At 29.5% G+C, this 27,342-nt stretch overlaps 2 protein-coding genes and 1 long non-coding RNA gene across 5 annotated transcripts; 2 read left to right on the plus strand and 1 right to left on the minus strand.

Moving 5' to 3' along the window:
• Positions 1-8,274: 8,274 nt before the first annotated feature.
• Positions 8,275-12,809, plus strand: LOC114192078 (low-specificity L-threonine aldolase 1-like). 3 transcript variants are annotated; one of them, XM_028081652.1, is made up of 10 exons: positions 8,275-8,499; positions 9,422-9,875; positions 10,105-10,216; positions 10,633-10,683; positions 10,889-10,960; positions 11,050-11,182; positions 11,310-11,368; positions 11,587-11,687; positions 12,385-12,451; positions 12,580-12,809. In XM_028081652.1, the coding sequence occupies exons 2-10, from the start codon at positions 9,433-9,435 to the stop codon at positions 12,616-12,618; spliced, it is 1,077 nt and encodes a 358-aa protein (XP_027937453.1). In that variant the 5' UTR covers positions 8,275-8,499; positions 9,422-9,432; the 3' UTR covers positions 12,619-12,809. The 3 variants fall into 3 exon arrangements, with proteins under 3 accessions (XP_027937453.1, XP_027937454.1, XP_085521248.1); XM_028081653.2 differs by lacking the exon at positions 8,275-8,499 and adding an exon at positions 8,787-9,013; XM_085665122.1 differs by lacking the exon at positions 8,275-8,499 and adding an exon at positions 8,794-8,815.
• Positions 12,810-13,727: 918 nt separating this feature from the next.
• Positions 13,728-14,229, minus strand: LOC146884824 (uncharacterized). Its single transcript, XR_014983901.1, has 3 exons — positions 14,114-14,229; positions 13,979-14,021; positions 13,728-13,856 (listed from the first exon to the last, which is right to left on the minus strand). It is a non-coding gene; the product is annotated as an uncharacterized LOC146884824 (long non-coding RNA).
• An 11,370-nt stretch (positions 14,230-25,599) lies between these two features.
• LOC114190298 (protein LIGHT-DEPENDENT SHORT HYPOCOTYLS 2-like) lies at positions 25,600-26,885 on the plus strand. Its single transcript, XM_028079129.2, has 2 exons — positions 25,600-26,482; positions 26,620-26,885. Exon 1 carries the CDS (start codon positions 25,872-25,874, stop codon positions 26,430-26,432), a length of 561 nt encoding a protein of 186 aa, XP_027934930.1. The 5' UTR covers positions 25,600-25,871; the 3' UTR covers positions 26,433-26,482; positions 26,620-26,885.
• Positions 26,886-27,342: the final 457 nt, after the last annotated feature.

Here is a 27,342-nt window from a genome sequence, read left to right on the forward strand (position 1 = left end):
TTTGCAATTCAATTGTTGAATTAGAGAACCAATTTTTAACATTCAAAGAATTATAAGTGGAAAGTTTTATATTAATTCTTTTAAATTGTAGGCAGAATATTTCATATTAATTATTTGAAATTTATTATAAGAAAAACGTTCTCAACTAGAGAATATCCAGGGAAAGAGATGAAATTAGAAAAACTTATTTAAAATAAATTTCATATTAAATTCAATTTCAAAACTATAATTTTTTTAAAGAAAAACATACAAGGATTTCAATACTAAATTATATATACTTTTTTTATATTAGTAATAATAATTAAATATATAAAATTTGAGTATATTATTTTGGCACTTTCAAACTTTTTTTTCAAGATTCGTCACTCCTCATAGGTAGATTCTATTGTGGAATTATTTTAGTGTATGCATTGGATAATGGATTTAAATAAGGTGACATCCTGAAACTCTAATAATCATTCACACTCAAATAGAGTAGAATAGATCATGTTGTGAGAGCAAGAGGAGGTTCTAGCCTATGGCAGAATAATAGTCTTAGATAATGATGGATTAACCTTGTGTGTGATATGGTGAAACTCATTGGTAACGGTCCTGAAGAACAATAAAGACCACCACAAGTGCAAGTCTCTAGTGAATCTGATTCCAAATGCATGTATCTAGACAATTGAGTTTGGTGTCATTTGTCTGTGTGCAATTATGTGGATTATTGTAGTTTGTCTATGTATGGCTTATAATTTATATGATTTAAATGGTCTTAAGATAACTCTTTTGTATATTAGCTTAGCTTTGCAATTTGTGATCTTGTGTTATTTTCTTTTTGTGCGCTGGTCACCATTCTTGTGTGAGCATACGAAGATGCAAGTTTATAGGCACCTCTGAAAGATGAGAAGTTCATAGTTAAAGTTGTGATATTGCAGCGAATATATAAGTGGTTAGTATGTTTGATATAAGAATATTTTTTTGTAGGTTTGACATTGTTATATAAATTATATATTTTTATAGTTTACTATTAAAAAACTATATTTATATACGTTTTATTTTATTAATCTGCCTTGAATATTATTATGAAATATTTTATTTTAATAGTTTTATACTACTCAAAATGAAATGTTACATAAATAACATAATAATAAATTTAATGAAGAAGATTAGTGTTATAGATAAATTAAATGACATAATTATAAATTTAGTAAATATAACTAATTAAACATAAATTAATGATATATATATATATATATATATATATATATATATTGTATAATTAAAGATAAACTAAATGATATGATGATAAATAAAGGGTTAAATATGTTGTTGGTCCTCAACCCTCAACCTTTAGTGAAAATTGGAATTAGTCCCTCTCCAAAATTTTAGTCCAATTTAGTCCTCTAACTTTATAATTGCGTGAATTTAGTCCTTATAACCAAATTATTTTAAGTTTATTTGATGATGTAAACAACTCAAATGCTATCATAAAATGCATTTGAAATCTTAAATAAACTTAACAAAATTTGTTGAAAAGGACTAAATCCACATAATTTTAAAGTTTGGAGACTAAATTGGACCAAAGTTTTGAAGATAGACTAATTCTAATTTTCACTAAAAGTTGATGGACAAAAAACATATTTAACCCATAAATAAATAGCAAGGATTAATGTGCAATGAAAAGTAAGTTAAATAACACTAGCGTACACATAGGCGCTGTCGCGTCTCTGTGTACGTATTTTTTAAATATGCATGATATTATATTAGTAGGTGATGATAATATAATATTTTTAAGTTAATATACAAAATAAAATTATATTTTTTAAAAATAAAGTGAAATATATCAGAAAAGATTAGAGAATAACTATTGATAAATAAAGAAAAAGAAGAGAAGCAAAGATAGACGATTTTTTATAAAAATTTGTAAAAGTTATAGTCAATCTTAAAAAATGTAATAAATAATTATATGTTAAAGGGTAAAATTATTATTTTGAAATATGGAAAAAAAAAATCCTCTATATACATAATTATAGATACATAACTAAAACAAAAGATATACATAATTATAGATACATAACTAAAACAAAAGAGAATCGTAACTATAAAAAAATTAAATAAAAATATAAAGTTAAAATAAATAATATATATTTCAAAATAAATAAAAAATCAAAAAAACACTAACTCTATTAATAAAAAAAAGTTCAAACATCACTTCCTCTTACCTCATTCTTAAAACCTTTAATTCCAAATTATCACACTTACTCCCTCCCTGTTTCCCCATCTCTCTTGATCTATCTCTCCTATTTTCTTACTTTTTTTCTTTCACTTTATCTTTAATTATCAAATTTTTATTTTACTTTAGCCTTTTCAAAGTCGCAATTACTCTTATTCAATGTAATTTTATTTTATCTTGTCGTCTTTTCTTTTTGTAGTTGTTATCTCTTAGAATTAGAATTTTTCTATAAATATTTTTTATAATTAACAGACATATATATATATATTATTTTCATTTTACTTAACCATATACTTCTTAAAAAAATATTTAATTTTTTCTTCCATTTTGTCTTGATAAATTATAAAATACTTTTTTAGATATAAATAATCACATTATTTAAATATTCCATACCCTAGTTGTATTTAAAAAAACAAAGTTTTATTTAAGTTTTGGTGAGGATTAGGTAAACTATATTAGTTAAAAAAAATGACAAAGTTTTAATGGTAAGTTGGAAAGTCCCTCCCGTACTTATCCTAACAACATCACTAGACCCACTAACTTAATGCATTTATTGGTGTATGTATTAAAAACATTCTATATTCTAACAACACTACACTCAATATGCGTAAAAACTATACTATAGGTAAACAAAATCCTACATATATGGTAATTGATAACTCGGGTAAAGATATTATAATATTCGTCTAGCTAATAATCTTTTTTAAAAAATATATTAACACCTCTATGTGTGTAGATAGCAAAATTAAATTTCATCCTTAAATATTTATATATATTCATATATGTAATCATTGCATGTAAGTATATTTAAAGTTAATAAATTAATAAAATTTACCGCAAAAAAATACATGAAATATGATTTTATACGATGCTTTTGTTAGGTTTTGTTTAGGGAAATCTCTACGCTAGATATGTTACATCTGCTATAACTTATATTTGTATCAGTCCAATTAATACAGTTTTAATTTTCAATATTTTTAGAAATTAACTAATATTTTCAGTTTCATTAATGAAATATTAATTATATTAACCAGCTTAATATCTTCTCTTATTACTTAAAAAAATCTATTATTTTATTTTTCATCAATATATCTATATAAAAAAAATTAAGACAAAAATTAATTTATCAAAAATCTAATTAAAAATTGAGAAACGTAATTACTAAAAGAATATGATAATCAAGTCACAATTCAAAAATGGTTATTTTCTTTTTATATTCATAAAAAGTAAATATACAAAAAAACTCATAAGATGAAAAAAAAAATTAAATATCAAATTAATATTTTTTTATCAATAAAAAGGAAAGAGTTACCTTTTTTTTTATCTTAAAAGAGAACGGATGAGAACTGAGAACTGAGATAATGAATTTATGTCTAACTTTCTATTTCTTTTTTAAAACAAAAAGCATAAGAGATGCAAAAGTAATAAATGAATACAATATGTGAAAAACTTAAAATGAGAGACAAAAAAAAAATATTTTAATAAATTTTATAATTCTTTATTATGTTTAATTTTTTTTTTATTAATATTAAATATTATATTTTATAAAAAAAAATAAAAAATCAATCTAAAAAATTTTAAAAAATTTAGAAAATCTTGGGAGGGGGGGCATGGCCTCCCTACGGACCTTTTAAGGTCTGCCACTGCCCATGAGATCCATGAAATTGTGTTAAACACATACGATGCTCGTACACATTAACAAAACTCATCATCATCATAGTTTCACAATATACTTTTACCACAATTAATTATTTTCACAATCATATACATCCTTAAAGTACATCAAAATGGTGAAAATAATTTCTCTAACCACAAACTTTAAAACAAAGATCTCACTTATTAAAGTAAAGAATCATATGTCTAAAATTAGCTGCCAAAATTTCAGCTCGATTCGACGGTTAACGAAGCTGGAATATTCATTTTACCAAGAGGACGCAATGTTGAAAATATGGGTAGCGCCTAATGTTAGCAAGATAGTGAACCACTATCAAGCTAACACCTGACAGTGAGAGGGTGGTGCCTAACGCCACATGTGCAATGGCTTCTCTTTTGAGTTTCCAAAACTGGCGCCCATTGCCCCATTAGTGCGGCCTGACGCCATCTCAACAAATGTCACATTACTTAAATTGAAGCCTCACAAAGATAATTTCTTTAGTTCAATCAGAGTCACATACAAAATTTACAGATCATTATCAATCCAACCAAACAGAATACTTGTAGTCATACTCACACCACATCAAATCAACCAATACAAGCAAAGTACTAAAAATCACAAACACTCATAAAATTTCAAGATTTAAGCTAGCTTCCCTTACCATTAGTGTAAAGCAAGATTGAAACGAAGAAAACCCCAAGATAATTCGAGCACCAAAACTCCAATTCAACCTAAATAAGCCAAAACAAAGGAAAATAGAGAGGAATGAGGCTCTCCTCAAAATTAAAGTAGAATCAAAGCCACAATAACCACATGCATTCAAGAACCTTGCATGCAAGAACCGCCAAACTGAAAGAGAAAATGTGAGATTTCCAACTTGATGCAATCCCAACAAGCCTAAGCCCAAATGCATCAACAAGCCCAAGAGCCTCCAAGCTTGAATCCACTCTTTCATTTCACTCCATTTTCGTTGCAGCCCTGAACCTTCTCCTCTTTATTTTCGTGCTACAAGGTTCATCACAACGTACATGGATGAGAAAATTATTCGGGTAGACTTTAAGAGGACTCTGTCACAATCTCAAATATGAACTTTGATTTACGAAAAGACGAGGATCATATGAGAAAGGTGAAGGAACAAGATTGATTGGAAGGGGAGAGTGAGATTGGTGTAGAGGGAAAGAGAGATTTTGTGTTTTTATAAAAACTGAGACAACTAAATTTGAGTATTAAAATAAATGGGTTTTTACAATTCAATTTATCTTTAGTTATGTAATAGTTTTATGTTTTTGTCATTTTATTTATATGTGATATATTAACCCATATATACTTAATCTATTTGAAGTTATTGTTCTAATTCTTATTTTATGTTAGTTTTTATTATTATTTTAAACATTTTTTTATAATTCAAAAAATACATAAATTGATAATAAAAACAAAGTAAAAGTAAATATTTTTTTATTCAATGAACTTAGATAAAAGAAAGTTATATGTATACTTTATTTTCATTTTATACTTTTGTTTATATGATTTGATAATGTATAAATTATTGGTAAAGGAAATTATGAAATATCTTAATAGTTTTCACGTTATGTGATTGTTGAAAATATAAAAAAAAAATAATGAGAAAGAACATAGGTTTTGTTGCAATGAGATGAAACTAGACTAAGATTAACGTATGAGTGTTTATGTTTGGGAAGTCGTTGTTTGTTAGATAATGAGATGAAATACAGGGTCCATGGTGAGGTTTAAGAAAGTAATTACAAAGTAAGTGAATATATGAATAAGTTATAATAACACATTAATTGGAATCGAATATTGATATACTAACTTGTGCCAATACCTCCTCAACATAATACATCTCTTTTTTTGGATCAGTAAATGATTAATATTATCAATAAAAATAATTATTATTAAACCAATGTTTTTAATGAAAATACTCTATTATGTATTTACTTCCTAAGTAATTTTTTATCTTCATAATAAATTAGCGGAAGATCCACAAGTATGAGGAAATGAGATTGAGTCTTATTGTTATAGGTCCAATCCTAAAGTCGCATTGGTTTGTATTGTTTGTTAAAATTGTTAATATTGATATTTAAAATTTACAAAAACCTCTTTATTTTCATGTTTTTTATTCATATGTACATTTTATACGAATATAATGCTTAGTAATAATTGCTTTGGATACATTCTTTAAGATGTTGATAGGGACGGAGAAGGGTGATGGGTTCGGGTGCATTGGGCTGTAGTAACCTGACAGTCTCTGGGATCCGAGGAGGGGTAGCCAGGGATGTTACAAATAGTCATCTATTCTAACTCTTAATATTGTACAAAAATTTACATTTTCTTGCAATATACTCTAAATAGTTAAAAAAAAATTGGAAAATGTTGACATACATGCATACATACATACAAAACACATAATACATGCACATGTATATATATACATGATGTTATGATTAACATTCTCTCTAAGAAAATCTTATTTATGAAAAAGAAATTACTCCCAATTTATAATTAGATAATAATTATTTATGTAATAGTTGGAGTATTATAATATAAGGAGGTGCAAACCTTATCTTTTACAAGTCGATTTTGTGAAGTTGAATTGTACAAAAATATCACTTTTTTAAGAATTTGAGTTAGACTGGTATTCATGACCATCTAGTGTTATCTTCCTATAGATATATTTAAGTCAAATATATAAACACTTGAACCATTTAATCACTACTATATGCAAATTCAAATTCACGAAATAAGAGTGAGTTCAAGTCCGTCAACATTTGGAATCCATCGTATTTCACATATGCAATAAACTTTCTTCTAATTTTTTTATCACTTGATGATTTCATATGATTTAAACACTAAATGAAGGTCATCACTATATACTATTTAGTACAAACTTTCAAACATTAATTTATATATTACTATAAATTTATGACCTCAATTAAATACATTTCATATATGAAAATTATCAACTATATTATGTAATGAAAAAAATTAATTAAATTTTACTGTCTTTCATATATCAAGTTACCTTAGTTTTATTTCCTCTATTTAAAAAATAACCATAATGATAAATTATTAAATATAAGATTTTTTTTCCTTATTTCACGAAAGTAAATTTATTGAGGTATCATAAGGTCCTCGTCTATGATACCATCATTAACTAAATCATACAAACTCTATCTTCAACGTTTCTTTTAAATAAATACATTAGCTTTTATCTGATATAAATATTACTACTAATGTGTTTTATTTGAGGAGAAATTAGGCAATAAAAAATGAGTATTTATTGAGACCCAAAATACTAGTTAATTTTAAGAAATAAAAATAACAACCTTAATAATTTTAAACCGCGAAGTATTAAATTGTTATAGAGCAGTTATATATGAAAAGGTATTAATGTGTTTTAATTTCATTTTTAAGTGATACTATTATTTTTACATCAAATAATTTTTAAACACATTTTACATTTATTGTTTTAACTTTAATTTTTTTTCCTTTAAAAATACAAAATTAACTTTTTTAATATCAAAATACTGATTGTCAACTTATACCATAAAAACATTTTTCTACAAAGAAATAACGTCATAACTTTTAAGTTAGATGAATTCGAGGTGAATTATTTAATTATATTTAATAATAGTGTGAATGTGTTCGATGGAAAGCAAAAATTGATTTCGTGTATCATTAAAGTTCAAACACACCCTAGCCGCCAAAATTGCACACCTAACAGGCTGCTCAGCCACACAGGGATAGATAAGACATTTGCAAAGGAGATCCCAGAAAACAAATAAATACTAAACTATAATTAAAAAAATAGATTAAGTTAAAAATTGGTTTAAAAAAATTGAGTATAAGGCATGCCAATGAATGGATTTGCCTTTGCCTCTTTTAAAAGGAACCAGTGATGTTGGACAGCACTTTTCTAAAAGATAAGGAAAGTAATAATGTAAAAAAAAAAAATTATATTATGAGCCAATGAAGTTATTTTGTGATAAGCAAAAGACAGAAACTACAATGAAGTGTGCATAAAAGTTGAGGAGAAAATGCTTTTGAAAAAGTGTTTTTTCCATGAATCTGATATTTTAATGCTAAGGAAGAAGATGAGAACTTGTGAAGTGTAGAGGTGAGTCAATGCCAGCATGTACAGCATTTTTGAATAATGGTTAAGATGAGTGTTCCCAAAAAAAGAACCTTTTTCCAATGGGATAATATCAAACAGATGGCAGGAATAACATTGTTAGAAAAACATCCTCTGTCAGAAAATAATAAATAACGAAATCAAAATTATTAATTAATAGAGTAGAGTACAGTATAAAAACTGGTATAAGTCTTTTCATAATTTTCCATGCAAAAAAATTTGAGATTTTCTTTCCTTCAGAATTTTAAAATAATAAACTTACTGATAAAAGGTGGATTTTCCATTATTTATATGTCTCTGTATATTAATTAATTTTCTGATTCCACCTACACTAATTTGTAACTACTGTCTCTATATATAAGTATAACCACCCTTCCCATGGAACTCGCAAAAAGCGTTGGTTTCTCGCACTGCATGCACTTCACCTGGACTCAGAGTGAGCCAGAGCTAGGGTTGCCTGCGATCTTCTTGAACCTTTATCTGGTAAATTGGATTAACTCTTCTAAACTCAAAATTCATCGTACAAACACGTTTTTCTTCTTGTTCCTTTCTCAACCACTAAAACCAAATGTTAAGAATAATGATGCTGTGCACATTTTTTCTGTCCGCTGATCTTGCTTTTACTTCTGTTAATGACGGTACAGTTGTCTTAGAAAGATAACAAAAAGAAGGTTCACGGGTTGCCTTGCTCTTGCATGTGTCCTGTCCTTTGCAGCAGTTGCGTCTTTTTATATGTGTTTTTTTCTTCACCGTTTCTTATCTTGCAGTGTATTTTGCATTTTGTTTTCTATCATTGATGGTATTATTTTATGAATACTGTTTGCTTTCCCAAAATAGGAAATTCGACGATATTTTGTCTTCCAGAACCGTCTAGTATGTAATGTTGTATAATTATATTTCGTGATATCTGTGTTGTTATATTTCTAAAATTTTGTGGAGAGTGGAGACTGTTTCAAGATTATCATCCCTCCTCTCATTTTACGGATAATTTTCGGCGGTAATTTCTTGTTTGTACGTGTTTTGTTATGTGTCGAAAGAATTGTTCAATTAGACTCCTAAATTCTGGGAATTTTTAAATTACATCTAACGTGGATTGCGGAGATTACACTGATACGTGTATTTGTGCTTCTGTCTGTACTTTGTTATTGGTGGAGTTTTGTGAATTATAATCGAAAATACATGATGTGTAAATTACGAGACTACGATACTGTTTTGTGTCGCGATAATTTTTACAGTATTCTCGAGTAGTGAATTTGAATACAATAATAGTGATAATAGTGGTGGCAGAGAAATTCATTTGTTTAAAATTGGTGATTAATTGTTTTGAGATTGGATTTGTACAAAATGGAAATGGTGAGAGAGGGAAAATGATCGACTTTTCGACGTTTGGCTTGTTTTATTTTAGTTGAGGAGAAGATGGTAACCAGAATCGTGGATCTTCGGTCAGACACAGTTACGAAGCCAACGGAAGCCATGCGGGCTGCCATGGCAAGTGCTGAAGTTGATGACGATGTTCTAGGCAATGACCCTACTGCTTTTCGCTTAGAAGCAGAGATGGCAAAGACAATGGGCAAGGAAGCTGCTCTTTTTGTTCCATCCGGCACTATGGGGAACCTTATATGTGTACTTGTCCATTGTGATGTTAGGGGAAGTGAAGTTATTCTGGGAGACAATTGCCATATCTATATTTATGAGAACGGCGGCATTGCAACTATTGGAGGGGTGCATCCAAGACCAGTGAAGAATAACGATGATGGAACCATGGACATTGATTTGATTGAGGCTGCTATCAGGGACCCAAGGGGGGAGTTACTGTATCCAACCACCAGGCTTATTTGTTTGGAAAATACTCACGCAAAGTAAGCATTTAAGAACTTAGTTTAACCATCCAAATTGTGTGTTGTAGATTTGCTCTTTGTTTACAGACACTTATTGCTCTGCACACTGTTGTTGGTTATGGTTGCCACATAGGTACTAGTTCAGGCCCAGGGAATTTGCTAGTTTTTCATTGGATTTTAAATGTTCCTTTCTGCGGATAATTGATTCAAAACCATATACACATTATGGCTCACATTTACCTGAATGCAGCTCTGGTGGCAGATGCCTCTCAGTTGAATATACAGACAGAGTTGGGGATTTAGCTAAGAGGCACGGACTGAAGCTTCACATTGATGGAGCCCGTATTTTTAACGCATCAGTTGTAAGAACATTCGTTTCTTATGTTCTCCTAAAAGTATTTATTATAATCATGGGCAAGTTGTATTGGGGAGAATCCTGTAGTGACTTTCCTATCTGCCATCCTAACACGGAGGGTTGGTCATAATTTATTTATACGTGTAAAATTACTTTCAGAGATAGAAGAAGGAATATGACAATGTGAATTTATAGTCAAATCAATTTGAAAGAAAAGTTGTTTACCATTTGAATGATTAGATGTGACTTCTACATTTGTTTAGTATGAAGTGAGATAAACCGATAATGTTATTACTTTTCTCATTGACAGTTGCCTTTAATTATATCTCTACCTTTTAGTCTTTAGCTTCCTGTTTGCTTTTTGTTTCTCCTTCCTGCTAACATACGCATTATAATTTATAACTGAAAAGTTTGGCTTTTCAGGCACTTGGTGTTCCGGTGGATAGGCTTGTCCAAGCAGCTGATTCAGTTTCCGTATGCTTTCTGTTCTTTTTTCCTGTTTGCCTACAATTCATTATATTTTCTTGGCCTTTTGAAGTTTTGCCTTTATCTAATTTATTGAGGAAAGTTCCAGAGGACTGATTTTATGGCCTGTTTCATATGAATTTGTTGCGTCTATAATACACCATTGAATAATAGTAAAGCAAACTGACTTTATTTCTTTGAAAATATGAATTAGGTTTGCCTATCTAAAGGTATAGGTGCTCCAGTTGGATCTGTTATTGTTGGCTCCAAGAATTTTATTGCCAAGGTAGTTTTATACTTTTAGAGGGAAATTAATTGTAGGTAGGTTCTTACAGAAGATGTTCAAGTCTTGTTTATCTATTTTTTTTTTTGCAGGCTAGACGACTCCGGAAAACCTTAGGAGGTGGAATGAGACAGATTGGCATCATTTGTGCTGCAGCACTTGTTGCCTTGCAGGAAAATATTGGAAAGCTAGAAAATGATCACAAGAAAGCTAGACTTTTAGCTGGTAAATGTCACAGTTTTAGATGACTCCATGTGGAGTCCTGATCTGTTTCATGAATTCTAATTTTCTTAAACTCTTCGAAACCATTTTCTCTTAAACTTACTATTGTACTATAACTTTCTCCTTTCAGATGGATTGAGGGAACTTAAAGGACTGAGAGTGGATACCTTTGCTGGGGAGACTAATATAGTGAGTATTTAGAATCTAGTGCAGTGTAACTTGTTTATATGATGAAACTTCATTGTTGCTCTGTTTATTTGTGTTTTGATAGTGCACTCTGTCTTGTTTACGTTTTATTTCTTAATTTCTGTCCCAATACTGAGCCTAGAATGCCAAGTGAAAACAACATAACTATAATTTTGTAGATATCCCTTAAGGAACCGCTGAGTTTTTCTTTCTGATATTAGGTATTCATTGACATTGAAGATGGTATACGGACTGGGGCAGAAAAAATACGCAAGTACTTGGAAGAACGTGGTATCCTTGTGATGCAGGAGAGCTCATCCAGGTCTTGTTTCCTCTCAAGAACGTTCAGCCTGTTATAAATTATTGAAATGATTGCAAACTTTACAATGAAGTCAAGTCAAGTCAGTAGTACTATGAGTTCTTTCTGAAGTTTAATGCACTATGACATAAACCTCGCATCCTTCAAAATTCATGTTTCAATTGTTATTTTTGTTGACTAATATCTCTTTATTTGTGTACCCCAACGTAATCAGTGAATCAGCATGTTGATCTTTTCTACTTTTTTATAAGCATAATATGTCTTGAGTGTCTTGAGTCGATTTGACATGTTTATCCAAATGTTGGAGAAACTTGTTGTACATCAGTTTAGAATATTTTTATAACGGGACCTTTTCACCAAGTTTAAAATTCACTCTTATTTTGCAATACTTTCAATTTTGACTGTGTGCATCTGTTGTATTTTCCTTTTGTTACCAGGTCAATGAAAAAACGTGAATATCATGACATGCAATGCATATGACTTTTTCTTTTATAAAAAAGGAAAATGTTTGTTCTGAAAAACATTTTTGGTGGACTTTGGGAACAGGAGCCACGTTTGCTAAAAACATTATTGATGTCCTAAACTTATGTTTCTTTCTGCTTACTTCTCTTTGTATACGTGAAGTAATTAGTTCATATCAGATAACAATTCCATTCTGTGAATATGGCAAGAGGTCAATGACAGTGTCTGTTGATTTCAGATTGAGAGTTGTTCTCCACCACCAAATATCGGCAAGTGATGTGCAATATGCCTTGTCATGCTTTCAGGTGATGTTCACCACAAATCAGTTAATTCTTGTGCAATGCATCCAACATGTGTTGTTCTTTTCCTCTACCTACCATATATTTTTTACTCAAAGCTGAAAGATGAAACTTTCTTTTGTTGTATGTTGCAGCAAGCTGTTAAGGGAGTAGAAAACGAAATAGGCACCTAGTGGAAGAATTTAAACTTGGTACGTTGTTGACATATTAGTAATGAAGAAGAAATGCCGTGTTCCGTTTGCCTTGGTTCATTTTATTTTCTTTAATGTACCCTAAAGGACACACAAGGATTTGCATCTTTGATGCTGTTCCCTGTCATCAATTATTTTTACTTTTATAATAGTTCCCTTCCTAATTTGGCTCATTGTTACTGTCTTATCATTGTGTATTGTGTATGTATAGGGTAGGGAACGGATTCAGTGATTTTTTTCTCCGAAAAGTCACGCAATTTTGTTCAATTTTTAACCGGTTTCTTTTAATTTTTGTGAAGGACTGAAGTTGATAATTCAACACAAGAAAAATTACTTAAAAAGTCATTGAATCCGTTCCGTATATGGTATTGTTCAAAGTTTGTCATATATTTTTAACATATCATTTATGAGTAATTTGATGGCCTTATCTCTTCTTTCAATGGGGTCTAGTGATAGTGAAAAGGTTTCGTGTATTTCTGCAGTTCCATACTATAGTTGTAACGTAACTAACGCATTATTAAAGTGTTATAGTAATTCATAACAAAGATGTAAGAAACGTAATAACTACACAGAGGTTAATTTCAGAAAATTTTCTCAGTAGCGTAAGCAACGCAATATGTATGTGATGAGGTTCGAAATACTATGTAAACAAGGTTAATTGAATGCTAACAAGTATTTTATGTATAACAAATATATGGTATATTTAGATAACATTTAAGAAAGATGTTTTGTTTTTTAAAAAAGAAAAAGATATATGAATAATTAGTACGAGTTAATAAAATATGAAAGTACAGAATTATAAACTTCACTAGTATAGTAAGGGCTTTTGGCCCCGGTTGTTTTTTATATTCTGCCCCGGTTCCAGAACCGAGGCATATTGGGGCGAGGCCAAAAGGGATGGCTTTTGGTAAAGTGTTTTTCTGCCTCGGGTCACGCCTGAACCGAGGCCTGTTCTACGCAGCGCTGCAGCGCGTTGGAGACCCTCAAACCTTTCTTGTGAAATGGGATTGCAGCAGATTCATGGAGACCCTCAACCAAGTTCAACAAAACCCTTAACGCTGCAAGAGGTTCAATGCACGGTGGTTTCAGCCGTCGAAAACTCCTACTTCGATGCTTATGTCTTATCAGAATCAATGACACCATTGATCTTCTACGCCCACACCCACCTTGGCCTCACGCTCTCCTCTTGCCGCTACACTCGCGAAACAAGTATCACCCCTCTACACCGTCAAAGCAAACCCATCAATCTCGTAACACAAAAGTTCAAATTCAAAGGAAGAAACACAGAGGCCTAGAAGCAATGCACGTGAGAGAGAGCATATGAGAGAGAACGAGTGAGTACTCAGGTTTTTCTTCAGAGCCAGAAGATGGGGTTTCGTCGGAATCTGCGAAAGAGAAAAGAAAAAAACTTGAGCACGTGAAGAACTGCAAAGGCGAAACAAAGCGCGACCGAGTTGAGAAAAACCAATTGGGAAACCTTCTCCAATAGCGTGGAGGTGCAGCGTGGAATAGTTAGAGTTGCAGGGAGAGAGAAGAGAGAAATGAAGTTTCAGAGAGAAATTGAGAGGGGCGGGGAAGAAGAAAAAGAAAAAGGTCCGCGTTTTCAACCCTATATAAAATAGGGTCTCGATTTATTTAATAACCGAGCATATCATTGGTTTTTGGCACCGGTCCTCTATCACCCGAAGCCAAATGGAAAGTTTTTGATGTTTTGTTTCGGATGTTTTGCGAACCGAGATATAAAAGTTGAATAGAATTGCAAAAATACCACCGCGCCATTATATGCTTCGATTTTTTATAACCGAAACATATTAGACGAGGTAAAAACTATATTTTGTACTAGTGTTTAATTTTAAAAATGTAAAATTGTACCTTATAATTTAAGTAAAATTGTTTTGCACAATTCTATAACTTTGTCTGCTTTAATTATTGAAATTTAAATGGGGCCACAGTTTTCTTAGAGCGAGCAGAAGTTGTGGGTGATCAAAGTTTGAATTTTATAAGCTTATAGGTTTGTAGAAAAGATGGTAACTACTCCATTGTATTTTTGGATTCATCAGGTATCGATTTTTGCTGCAGATTGAGTGTGGTTTCACACGGTTTCAACATAAATTGAACTAAATCGTAATTTTACAGAAAAAAAAAAAATTAACTTTTCTATAACTTAAAGAATTTGTGTGGTAGGCCATTTTCAAAGGGTTTTGTTGAGCTCATGTAGTCTTATGGTCTGAAAGACTAAGGTTAATGAGGGTAAACTCATTTTCGAAGAATTTTGTTAGGTCCATTTTGTAAGGTTTTCGTCATATTTTCCGTAGGTAACAATTTTCTATCTTTAAACAAATACAAAAGATCGATAATATTTAAATTTAGATACTAATTTGGAATTCATTTAAAATAAGAAATTTTGCTAACAATGTCATTATCCCATTATCTCTAATAATTAGAGTGAAAAAAATAATTATATCTATTTATTTCTGTAGATAAGCCTATATACTATCATTAAAAGGATATACATACATCGAATGTTTTATCGCCTAAGTCCTTTTTTCAGATTTAGTACATTGAATGTTGTATGGCCTAAGTTTTTTTTTTTTTTTTTCAGATTTAGCATAAACAGTTATAATTGAGTATATCTTCACAATAAATAGGAGGGTATAAAAAGTTTGAGTCAGATATGTTTTTGTTTTTTTAAGTTTTGGTGAAAATTGAAATTAGTTATTCTTTAAAATTTTTGATCAATTTAGTCCTTTATACGTACAAATGAGTGTATTTAGTTCTTTTAATCAAATTTTGATAAATTTATCTTACGTTTCAAGCTTCAAAGAACAAACATATCTCATGAAAGTATTTGAGTTATTTATCTCGTTTTGACAAATTTTTTACTTCCATGTTCACTCAAAATATTATTAGTAAACATATTTAAAATGTCAAGTAGACTTAACAAAATTTAGTTAAAATAATTAAATTTACGTATTTCTAGAATTTAAGGACTAAATTAGGTCGAAGTTTCAAAAATGAATTATTTCTAATTTTTATTGAAAGTTAAAAAATCAAAAATATATTTAACTTGAAATTTTGTATTAAGGGAATATAATTCTTAATGAAAAAAAAAAGAAATATAGAAGGTTAGAGAAGAGATAAAAAGGTAGAAAGGCGAGACTTCAAGATGTAAGAGAGATAAGCGAGAGAAAAAGTTATAGCATAAGGACTTCAATACTTTGACTAGAACAAAATTTAAGGGAGAATATGTGTAGTCCATTCAAATTTATATGTCCAAAACCTTGTAATCATTTTAAGAAAAAATATAATTAAAATATGAAATGGAAAATCAAAACATAATTTTGAAAACTCCACCTACTTGATATAAATCTATCCGATAACTTCTTTTTTTTCATGGTTTATAGTTCGGATTGGGTTTTGACCCAACCCTATACCATTTTCTCTTTCCAATTACCCATATGTTTCGTTTTAATCTAAAGCTGAATTTTCAGAAAGGGTAAGAATGAAGGTACTTTAAAAAATAACACCAATTCTTGGACCGAAGATGGCATAAGAACTATTGGACTTGTCGCTGAGTAGTGAGCAAATATGTTAGATATTATATATTTGCCTTATACTTTTGCATCTTTTATAAGCAATAACTAATTATTTCAAAACTCTATCCATGATGCTTAGTTGGGCATTATACTGCTATAGCTAGTCAAAGATATAATGTTAAAATCCAATAACTTGAAGAATGGTGCTTCCGTGACCCAATTACAACACTATTTGTTCTTACTATACCCAATAATTTTAGATTATTTTAAAGTTGTGGCTTAAGACAATTTAAATATATTTTTCTTTTTCTATTCTTTGATATATTTTTCAAGGACAAATATGTGACGAAGTACATGTTCCAAATCAAACAATATCTTAGATACGAAGAAGATAACAGCAAAAAAAATTATAAAAATAAATAGTTGATTTTAGAATTGTTACCACAACTCAATATATCTCTTGATTATGCGGGAATTTGAGCAGTTGTTGTCATTGACGGGACTGCAGTTTTGTTCATATTTTTTTTTGTGTACACAATTTTTATTTCTGCTATACCCTTTATGCTATACCCTTTATAATATAATTATTAACAGATTTCAAAAAATATATAATTGTTAAGTGATTTAAAAAAAAAATAACTGTTACTCTATAATATTTTCTATCAAACTATCACAAGTTTCTTTTTTTTTTTATAAAATACGGACATCACCTGTGAAATCTAGTATATATAAAGAAATTCTTCATTTGGGTGTTCCACAATTTCATTTTCAATTTTACGCTTTAATCTTCTAAATCATTCTATACCTATATATAACCATTTTTTTTAATTTAAATGGTTTTCTTAATTTAACAATATTTTAAAATTCAATAAATGTAAATGATCTATATAACAAATAAATATTATTTACAATTAAATTTTAAAAATTATTCATATTTTTTAAAATTATAATATTTTCTTTTTATAGAAAAGTAGTAATTATTTATGTGTATAACACATTTGTTTTCACTTTGATTTCTTGTAGATTGAAAAAACCGAAAGTCATCATGGTTTCTTGATAATGAATGTAGAAAAATACACTGTAAAAAGAGACTAAGAGATAAAACAACACTCCTAGGAATGTCTTCTTTTGATGGATATTAGATAGCTAAAATTTGTAGTCGACAAAATTACTGTAAAAAATTATGCAGAAGTAACGTACATGACCACAATTATGATTGACATTGTTGCTTCCCGAACGATATTCATCAAAATTTCATACTGAATAATATAAAGACGATAACGGGAAAAAATATTATAAAAATAAATAGTTATTTTCAGAATTATCATTTCTGACTTAATTAATTTCTTGAGTGTATATGAGACTTTTGCAGTTGTGTTAATTGAATAATAATACTTTTGTTAAGTATTTAAGGACGTGAGGCTTGCATGTTAAATTATGTTAAATTTCTTGTTTGTTTTAATTTATATTTTTGTGCTTTTAATTTATATTTTTATTCTTTTATTGATATATTCATGTGAAGATATTCTTTATTATATTATATATCCATACCTATATATAAAAATAATCTCTATTCTCACATTTTTTATTCTTTTTAAAAAAATAGGTGTGCGACAACGCTTTTGTAAATGTTAGTATATATATAAAAAGAATTCTCACAATTTCCATTTCTAATGTTATCATTTTATAAATAACCATCACTTCTTAAATTAATCTATCGTTTTTTTCTTAAATTCAAACATTTTTTTAAGTTAACAATTTTTTAAAATTAAATCAATATAAATTATTTATATAACAAATAAATATTATATACAATGAAATTTTAAAAGTTATTCATCTTTATTTTTATATTTATAATTTTCTCTTTATAAAATAAAAAAGTAAACACATATGTGTGTAAACATGTTCGTTTTCAATCTAATATGTGTAGATTGAAAAAAAAACAAACAATCATCATGGATCCTTGATAATGCACGTATGGAGACAATGAAGAGTCTGTAAAAAGAGATTAAGGATTGAACAACACTTCAAGGATATACCTTATTTTGATTGATATTAGATAACTAAAATTTGTAGTCGAAAAAATTATTGTACAAAATTATGCAGAACTAATATACATTATTATTATTATTAGTTATGAAGTAAGTATTCACTTTGTCTCACATCAACCAAAGTCTCAATAAGATTGTATAAGAAAGATTTACAATTTTGTTCATAAAAAATTGTATAAAAGGATTATAAGTGTTTGTCAGAAGAATCGATAATACTTACGTTGTATTTGTGGGTGTAGTAGGACTTTAAAGTTTTAAGATGTCAAACTATGTTAAATTTCTTATGTAGTGTGTTTTTGCTTAAAGATGTTATTATTATTATTATTATTATATATATATATACCCATATATTATTAATATATATTTTATAATATAATTATTACCTGCTTTTCTAAAAAATATAATTGTTAACCGAGTAACTATTATTTAAAATATTTTGTATAAAATTATCACTAATTCATCTCTTTCCTAAAAAATGTGGACACATAGTGTGAGCTGGTAAAAAAATAAAATGTTCTGTATTTCATCTTGTTAATCTTGTTAAACCCTGAGCATTAGAAAACAAATCAATTAGTTTTTAAAAAATGTTATGACTTAATAAAATAAAACCATAATAATAAAAGTAATTCTAAAAAAAAGAAAACAAACAAATAAAAATATAATTTTTAATGAAAAAGTATATAATGATTATTAATTTATATATATATATATATATATATATATATATATATATATATATATATATATATATATATATATATATATTATCATGCAATGAAAGTTTGTAAAAATAAAATAAAAATAAAGAAAAAATAAAATCAAACGATAAGTTTAAGGAAAAAAAAGATAATTATAAAGGTAAGAGTTAATTAACTTGTATAGAAATGGAGTGAAAAAGGTGATCAAGAAGTAAAAAAAAAAAAGAGACAAGGAGGGAGAGCGAGAAGAAGAATGGGAAAGAGAAAGACAACGAGAGGGAGAGAATTTGGAGTAATGAATAGAAAAAAATTTAACATTCTGAAAAATAGTGTGTCTCTAATCAACAAAATGAGACTCTAATGAACAAGATCAGGAGGGAGTGAAGTTAAATTTTTCTTATATTAATCGATCTTAATTGGGTTAAGTTTGTTTTATAAGTTATTTATTTTGAATTATATATTATTTTATTTATTTTTATTTAATTTAATTTTAATTGTTATTTTTTGTTTCTTTATATTTATACTATGGATGAATGGTTATATATTATTCTTTTATTTTATTTTATATATTTATAATTATACAATATTTCTGTTTATTTATTTGTAGTTATGCAATATTTTTGTTTATTTATTTTATATTACACGATTTATTTATTTATTTACTTTATTTGATTTATTTCTTTTTATTAATCATGTTTATTTATTTATTTCGTTTAATTTATTTTTCACTAGATATTAATTCTTTTTGAGTTCATCAAATAAAAAAATTAAATAATTTTTTTAAATAGTTTTTTATTAAAATTATATATGATGAAAAATGATAACCCACTTATTTTGACTCATTTTTAACTCAATATTTCAATCACCATTAAATTATTTGTTTTGATTACTTTTAGTGATGTGATATGATGATCTAATAGTGATTGAAATGATGAGTTAAAAATGGATAAAAAAAATGAATTAAAATATCATTGTCCACACATAATTTCGGTTATATTTTTTTTGTTGTAAATGGTTATACATGATAACAAGGCACATTCGGTGGGCCTAAAATAGTAATAAAATTTTTAGTTTATTTCGTATAGTTTTTTTTATTCTTGTTTTTGAAAAAATTAAATATTTTTTCATATGTGTAGGAGTAGAAAGAGAACGGTAAAAGTTATTGAGAAAGTTTTCGATAGATCTTATTCAGATATATAAATGCTATATATCTGAACTCTTAATAATATTATAATATATATATATATATATAAAAATTATTTTGTGATTAATTTTTCTCTAAAAAATTCTTATTACACACAAAATATAACTTTTTAATTAAATAATAATTATTTATATAATAATCAAGGAGTTATCCATACAAATGATATTTTTTATGACATGTATCAGTGTAAATTAAGTTTTCTTTTAGAAGGATGCATTATCTTCAAAATACAATTAGTCTGGGCATAAACTATTTTGTAAAAAATATTTTATTTTAACTTTTACTCATACATAAATTAATTTTAGTTTGTATAAATTTAATTTTTTATTTATTATTTTTTTAAAATATTTATGAAATGATTCTCCAAATAAACTATTCAACTTTTTGAAAAAGAAATCCTTCAATATTATGGACAAACTGCATTGAATAAAATTCAATAAATAGTTGAAACTTTAAAAACCCCTTCATGATAAAGGAATTAAGGACTTTATTTTCTTCTTCTCAAGTTAAAGTTGTTTAGACATTTTTTTTCACCAGCCTTGGGATAATTTTGGTATGGGTTTATCACGCCTCCAACCTAGAAAAAAAGAATAAAGGAAGAAAATTTTGAAAAAAAAAAACAATAACTGGATAATAATCGTTACGAGGTGTGATTTAAGATAATGCAACATTTTCAAACATAGTTTTAGTTAGAGACTACGAAACTGGTAAAATTGTATATTTCGTACCTTATTCTTACACCAATCTCTAATACTGGAAAATAGAGAAATTGAAATTATTTTCTTTAGTCATATAAATAATGTAAAAAATTAAGCACAAAAATAAACAGATAATCAATACGCTTAAACATTATAAAACTATTGTATAATACACAACTTATAATAACATTATAATCTAAAATGTCAAGTAAAATGATACGTTTTTATAAAACTTTATAACTTGAAAACTTCGAACAAAATTGCGATTTGAGATGCACAATATTTTCCTCCGTGTTGTTAACTTTCGTTGTCATCATTCAGATTTTTTTTTAAGATTTAATTTTTAGGGGCATTTAATCGCATGTGTAAATTTATTATTTATGAGATTTGTTTTGAGTTGAAATTTATGTTTTGTTTTGTTTATGTTATTATTATGTTTATACGATAGAAAAAGGAATAGAAGGGAGGGTGAGAATAGAATTATTGCTGAAAGTTTGGTTTGGCTTCAATATAACAATTCCTTTGTTTTTGTTCTTCTCTTTTCTCTCTTCATTTTCTTCCAAAACTTTATTTATTATTTACATTTCCGGAAATAAAAAAGGTCTAAACATCGAGTTTGTAAAAACCAGATTATAATAATAACTAACAAGATTTAACTTAAATTTTATATTATTTCGCTTTGGATAAACTATAATAATAACTAACAAGATTTAACTTAAATTTAACTAACCAAATTATATTTAACTTAAATGAGAGAAATTAATAAAGGTTCATATAAATGTGATTCACTGTATGTCTTTAACAAATCCTAACTTTACTTTAATGAAAAATATAATTTATTCTAAATTTAATTACGTGACTGAATAAATACTTGTTTTCTAGAGGTCGTCTAATCTGATCATAAGTTAAATTAAAATTATTTACTTTTTTTGGAGTATTTTGTTTTATAATTTTGATTTATTGAGCATAAGTTTGTATTGGGAATCGTAGCTTTGCTTTAACGAAAAATATAACTTATTGTAAATTTAACTTAAATGTCTAAACGTTATTTTATTTTACTTGCAATTTGCTTAAATAATTTATGAATAAATAAAGAAGCTGTTAATAATGTTCATATCATTATATTTATAATTTTATTTCTTCTCATTTTCTACTAACTAAAACAATTCTTTTTTCTCACTTCCAAACAAAGTACTTATTAGTGCTCGTCTTTTCTGGTAAATGAAACAAATTATAATAATTAACATCGAATGAGTTCATGTGAAAGTTTATTTTAATTTAATTTCAAAAGTCGAGCATGAAATATATTTCTCATTATAAAAGAAGATAAATATTATTTTTAATCTAAGAAATTTATCGACCAATAGTTAAAAATGAATGTTTTAAAACACTTATATATGCATTATAAGGATCGATCCTCTTCAAACTAATACTATTTCACATGTAAGAATCTTAGCCCCAATAAGATCTAAATCTTTAAGAAACATAGTTATGAACCTACTTACAAAGTATATTTTTTTAATTAAAGGGAGGTAATAATTTAAAGAAAAAGTATTATTATTTCAAGCATATACTTAATAAAAATATATATCTAAGTTCAAAAGTGAAAAGAAAAAGAAAAAGCTTCAATGAATGCATGGTATTATATATATATATATATATATATATATATATATATATATATATATATATTATTTTGGCATGGGTGTAAAAGATGAAGTATGAAGATGAGATGATTGGCAACATGCATGGATATCTGAAAAGGTGAATGATATTGATGGTGATGATTCATATATATGGTAAAATATATATTAAGATTTATTACCTGATATGTGATGGTGGCTCTTCTATACATGTATCATCATCATCATCATCATCTTCTGCGTCTGTCTCTTGCATGCATTGAGACAAAAAATCCATGACATTAATTCTAATTAGTGCATTTTGATCTGTAATTAGTGTAAAGTGGTGATTACGATTTAAAGAATAAAAAAAATGTGAATCTGCGACGAGCAGCAGCATAAATGAAAATCTGAACTAGTTTTTGTTGGTTTTGTGAGTCAAGTTTCTTTCATATTTTGGTTTTCACTTCCACTTGCTGCGATTTACCTCTGTCCTCCGACGGAGTCTCTGACCTAAACCTGTCTCAGGTGTTGGTGCCTGTGGCCGCTAGTGTTGTCTCTCTTCCATCGTCACTTTCTTGAGCTTGTGGGGGTCTTCTAACTCACCTTAATTGGCCAAATATAAAAGGGAAATCAGTGTCACATGTTCATACACCTGCACTGCACATGATGATGAACATGTCAGAGACCCAATTCACGTTAATTAGGTTTCTTTTTCTATACATCCCCGAAGAAGGTTCAAAAAGTTTCACAAACAAATGGGTCCCACCCAGACACACCAATGGAACGATGTATAATTAGTGTATCTAAACCAAACTTAGTGCAATGAATTTAAAATTCATTCCAAAACTAATTTCATTTAATTTGGGAGGAGTTATTTTTCAACGGGAATACATATTCAGTGACATCAATTGTCTCGTAACTAAAGTTAAATAAATTGAATTTTATGTAATGTTTAAACGAATACACTCTTAAATAAAAAGATTTATGTCTCAACTAATTATAATTTTTAGTCTATTGATAAACGTTCGATTCTTAACAATTATACACGTGCGGAGGGGGAAGGCATTGATGAAATGGTTGGAGGCGATGAGGCACTAACAAATTTTGCCACCCTCAAAGCAAATGTAGGAAGATTAAGAAACAGAGGATGCCAGACCACACTTGAGAGCCGTTTTGTTCCCCAGAAATGAAGGCGGGGACCATCTTATATTAGGCGTATTAATTTAAATCTTTTATTCTTTCCATTTCAGGCGCAAACCTAGTTTACTGAAACTACAATACGTAGATCTATCTATTTATTGGTTCCTACCACATCCCAAAATCACCCATGCTCCTCTGCCCCTATTTCTAGCTTTTGAGATTACAAATGCACCAAATCCACCACCACTTCTCTTTCTTACCTTAACTGGAACAAAACACATGCCAACACTCATACCATTTTTAACATCAACCCCTCTTTGCTTCCTCAACACAGAAAACCACATTCATTCTGCTTCACCACATTTCTCCTAACACTCACTTTCCTTTTTCAAAACTCTTTGCACTTTTCACCTCCACTGGTAATAATATACCTCTTGCATAAATAATAACTTTCACATCATTTTGTGATGTACTTTTACATGCCACTGCACCCTCACGTAAAACTTTTTTTTTTCATGTGATTTATGATTTACTATTTTTAAAGTTTTGAAATTGGTACAATCGGCGTCAAAAAAATATTAAGAAATAACCGTATATCGGTATTTATACAAAAGATTATGAAATCTCTCCGTATTGCCACGGCACCCAGGCCCCTACTGTCTTGATTGATTGATAGAAGGTGATAGAAGGATGAAAGGTGTCAAAATATGTAAATAATAACAAAGATATTTTCTTAAAACTATACATGTTGCTCATTTAATAATGTACGTAATTCTCATTCTTTTTATTAGTTACATGCATATTAATTGTCTAATGTATAATTTTTTTTCCCGGTTCCGTAATTAAAAATTCACAATCTGAATAACGAGTTTCCACTTTCTTAATTGGATATTGTTTATATGTTAAAAATACTTATTATAGATTTTAATTATATAGTTAATTCAACATTCCGTGTTGGAATTATGTACTTATTTTTACTTTCATTTTTGCGAACGGGATTTATTATTTCAACGTTATTCATGTTGGTATTATGTACTTATTTTTACTTTTATTCGCTTTATATGCACGCACGTATGTTGGAAATATTTTGAAACAGAACTAAACTTTTCAATGCAAATAAAAAAAAAAACGCGGAAAGTAAATGTCAATACTTTAAGCCTTATCTTTTTTTTTTTTTTTATTTCTCTGTACTGCTAACTTTTATGACATGTTAAATCGAAAATTTTTTAAAAGCATATTTTCTCTTCTCGCACAGACGAGAGAAAATTATTTCAACCGTTGATCTTATTTCCTACACTTAAAGAATAAAACATTGAGCACTTATAATTATTGTCATTATTTTATAAAATATTTAAAAATCAAAATTTGTAAATCAATTAAATTTGTTAATAATTGTACTACTAGAATTTGTCAGCACTCTTTATCTGTATATTTTGTTTAGTGGAACTGTTGTCATTTATTTAGAAGAGAGTGTTCCTTCTTCTTGATGTATTGTTATTCATTCTTCTGGCTCCTTTATTTGAAGAGCAACACTCACACTTGTACTAATTTAGCATTGGTTAGTATAAGTTGGAGAGATGAAGGAAGGGTGGTGGTAAAAGTTGTAAGTCACGCGCCTAAAAGTAGAGTGAGGAATGTGCATAATTTGAAATGTCTGCTCATCTTTGGTCACCATCATCACTGCCTACTGCCAAACTTTGTCCTGTTTCGGCACAACACCCTCCTCTCCTTCATTTAACCCTCGGTTCTTCACCACTCTCCAACCCACCACTTTCTCTCACATAACTCTCAGTTCCTCGCGCTTTTCTGGAAGCAAATACCTGATAACCTGATCCCTCTCCAAGCTTTACCCAGGAATCATTCCACTTCCACCAATTACTGCAACCTTCTCATCCCTCACCTCCAACCAAACTACACTCACTCCACTCTACCTAATCTCATTCACTTCCTTCCCCAAACCTCCAAACCCCAACAATGGAACCTACCTTTCATCTCCCACTCTCTACCTTTCTCATCTCCTCCTCCACCACCACCACCCATTCTTTCTTTCTCTCTGCATGATATATAGATATATGTATATTATATACAAAACCTTTTCGCTTTTCCAGTTAGTATCACTACTACACTTCGTCACTATCAATATTATTATAAAACCAAAACCCTAGTCTTTGCTACAACAACCACCTCGCTATACCCAACCAACCACCACCATACACCCAAGATCTAAAGCAGATCCAAGGGTTTAAACGAAAAAAGACTTGGGGGATATATCAGATCAGATCCATGGATTTGGTTTCGGAATCGGCCAACGTTTCCAGCCCCAGGTACAAGATGGAGACCCCCACCACCAATCCAACCGCTGGAACCTCCGCAGTCTCGTCTCCTTCTTCCGGAAGCAACAGTGGCAGCACCACCCCCAGCCGCTACGAGAACCAAAAGCGCCGAGACTGGAACACCTTCTGCCAGTACCTAAGGAACCACCGTCCACCACTCTCCTTGGCCCTGTGCAGCGGCGCGCACGTGCTCGAATTCCTCCACTACCTCGACCAGTTCGGGAAGACCAAGGTTCACAACCACCCCTGCCCGTTCTTCGGTCTTCCCAACCCCCCCGCGCCGTGTCCCTGCCCGCTCCGCCAGGCGTGGGGCAGCCTCGACGCCCTCATCGGCCGCCTCCGCGCCGCCTACGAGGAAAACGGCGGCCGCCCGGAGACCAACCCCTTCGGTGCACGGGCCGTGAGGATTTACCTGCGCGACGTGCGTGATTTTCAGGCGAAGGCGAGGGGTGTGAGCTATGAGAAGAAAAGGAAGAGGCCGAAGCCGAAGCTCACTCCCGCTCCTACTTAGCCACCTTGGAAGAGAAGAAGAGAAGCTTTGCTAGCAATGTTTCACCACAGGTATCAAACATGAATCGTTCGTATATTCTATGTTGCCTTTGTTTTTGTTTGCGTTTTGTCTTTTGTATGTTGATCTTTATTATTGGTTTAGTAAACCGAGTGGTGGATGTTTTGTGCTGCTTTTTTGCAATTTTAAGGTGCTTTTGTCTCTTCGAAGATGTGCTTCGTGTTCGTCCTCTAGATTGTTGAGATGATGCCCTTGAAATTGTTCTTCTCGCTTCGTGAGTCGGGGGAAGTTAAGTTAAGAGCCACGACCACTCTCCGTCAACTACTACTAGAAGATATGTTATCATATTTGTACTCAAGTTAATATTATATATCTATCTATATAAATATAAATATAAATATATCTCAGTCATCATCTTCATCTAGTGTATATTTATGAAGCATGCACTTGAATCTCTCCACCCTCTCCTCCTGTAAGTGAGACCTTTTTTGAAAAATATTTATTGACTTTTCAGGGGATTAATTAATTGGGTTTGGGTGTATTAAATGAGCTGGTGTATATGTATATGTATATATATATACACACATGCTTGTCTTCCATTAGTTATGTACATGGGGATTAAACATTTCTGTATTCACGGATTTGGCTATAACCTGCACTTTGTTTTTCTTTCTGTCTTGGCATATCCATGCACATCTGAAGGGAGAGAAGTTCAGAGAAACAAAAATATAACTATTTTTCTTCAGGAACTAACTTGAGATCGAAATTGAAGTAGTGAGGATTTAACCTAGAAAATGTGATTGAACAATATTTTTATCACAGAAGCTGGAAGAACAATTATTAAGCAGAAGGTAAAATTACGAAAATAAAAGTATAGCTTGAGAGGACTCACGAGCCTAACATGTAAATGGTC

This window comes from Vigna unguiculata, chromosome 7, assembly GCF_037176805.1.
Source record: "Vigna unguiculata cultivar grain cowpea cultivar isolate G323 ecotype 2 chromosome 7, ASM3717680v1, whole genome shotgun sequence".
In the NCBI taxonomy this organism is placed as follows: Eukaryota; Viridiplantae; Streptophyta; class Magnoliopsida; order Fabales; family Fabaceae; genus Vigna; species Vigna unguiculata.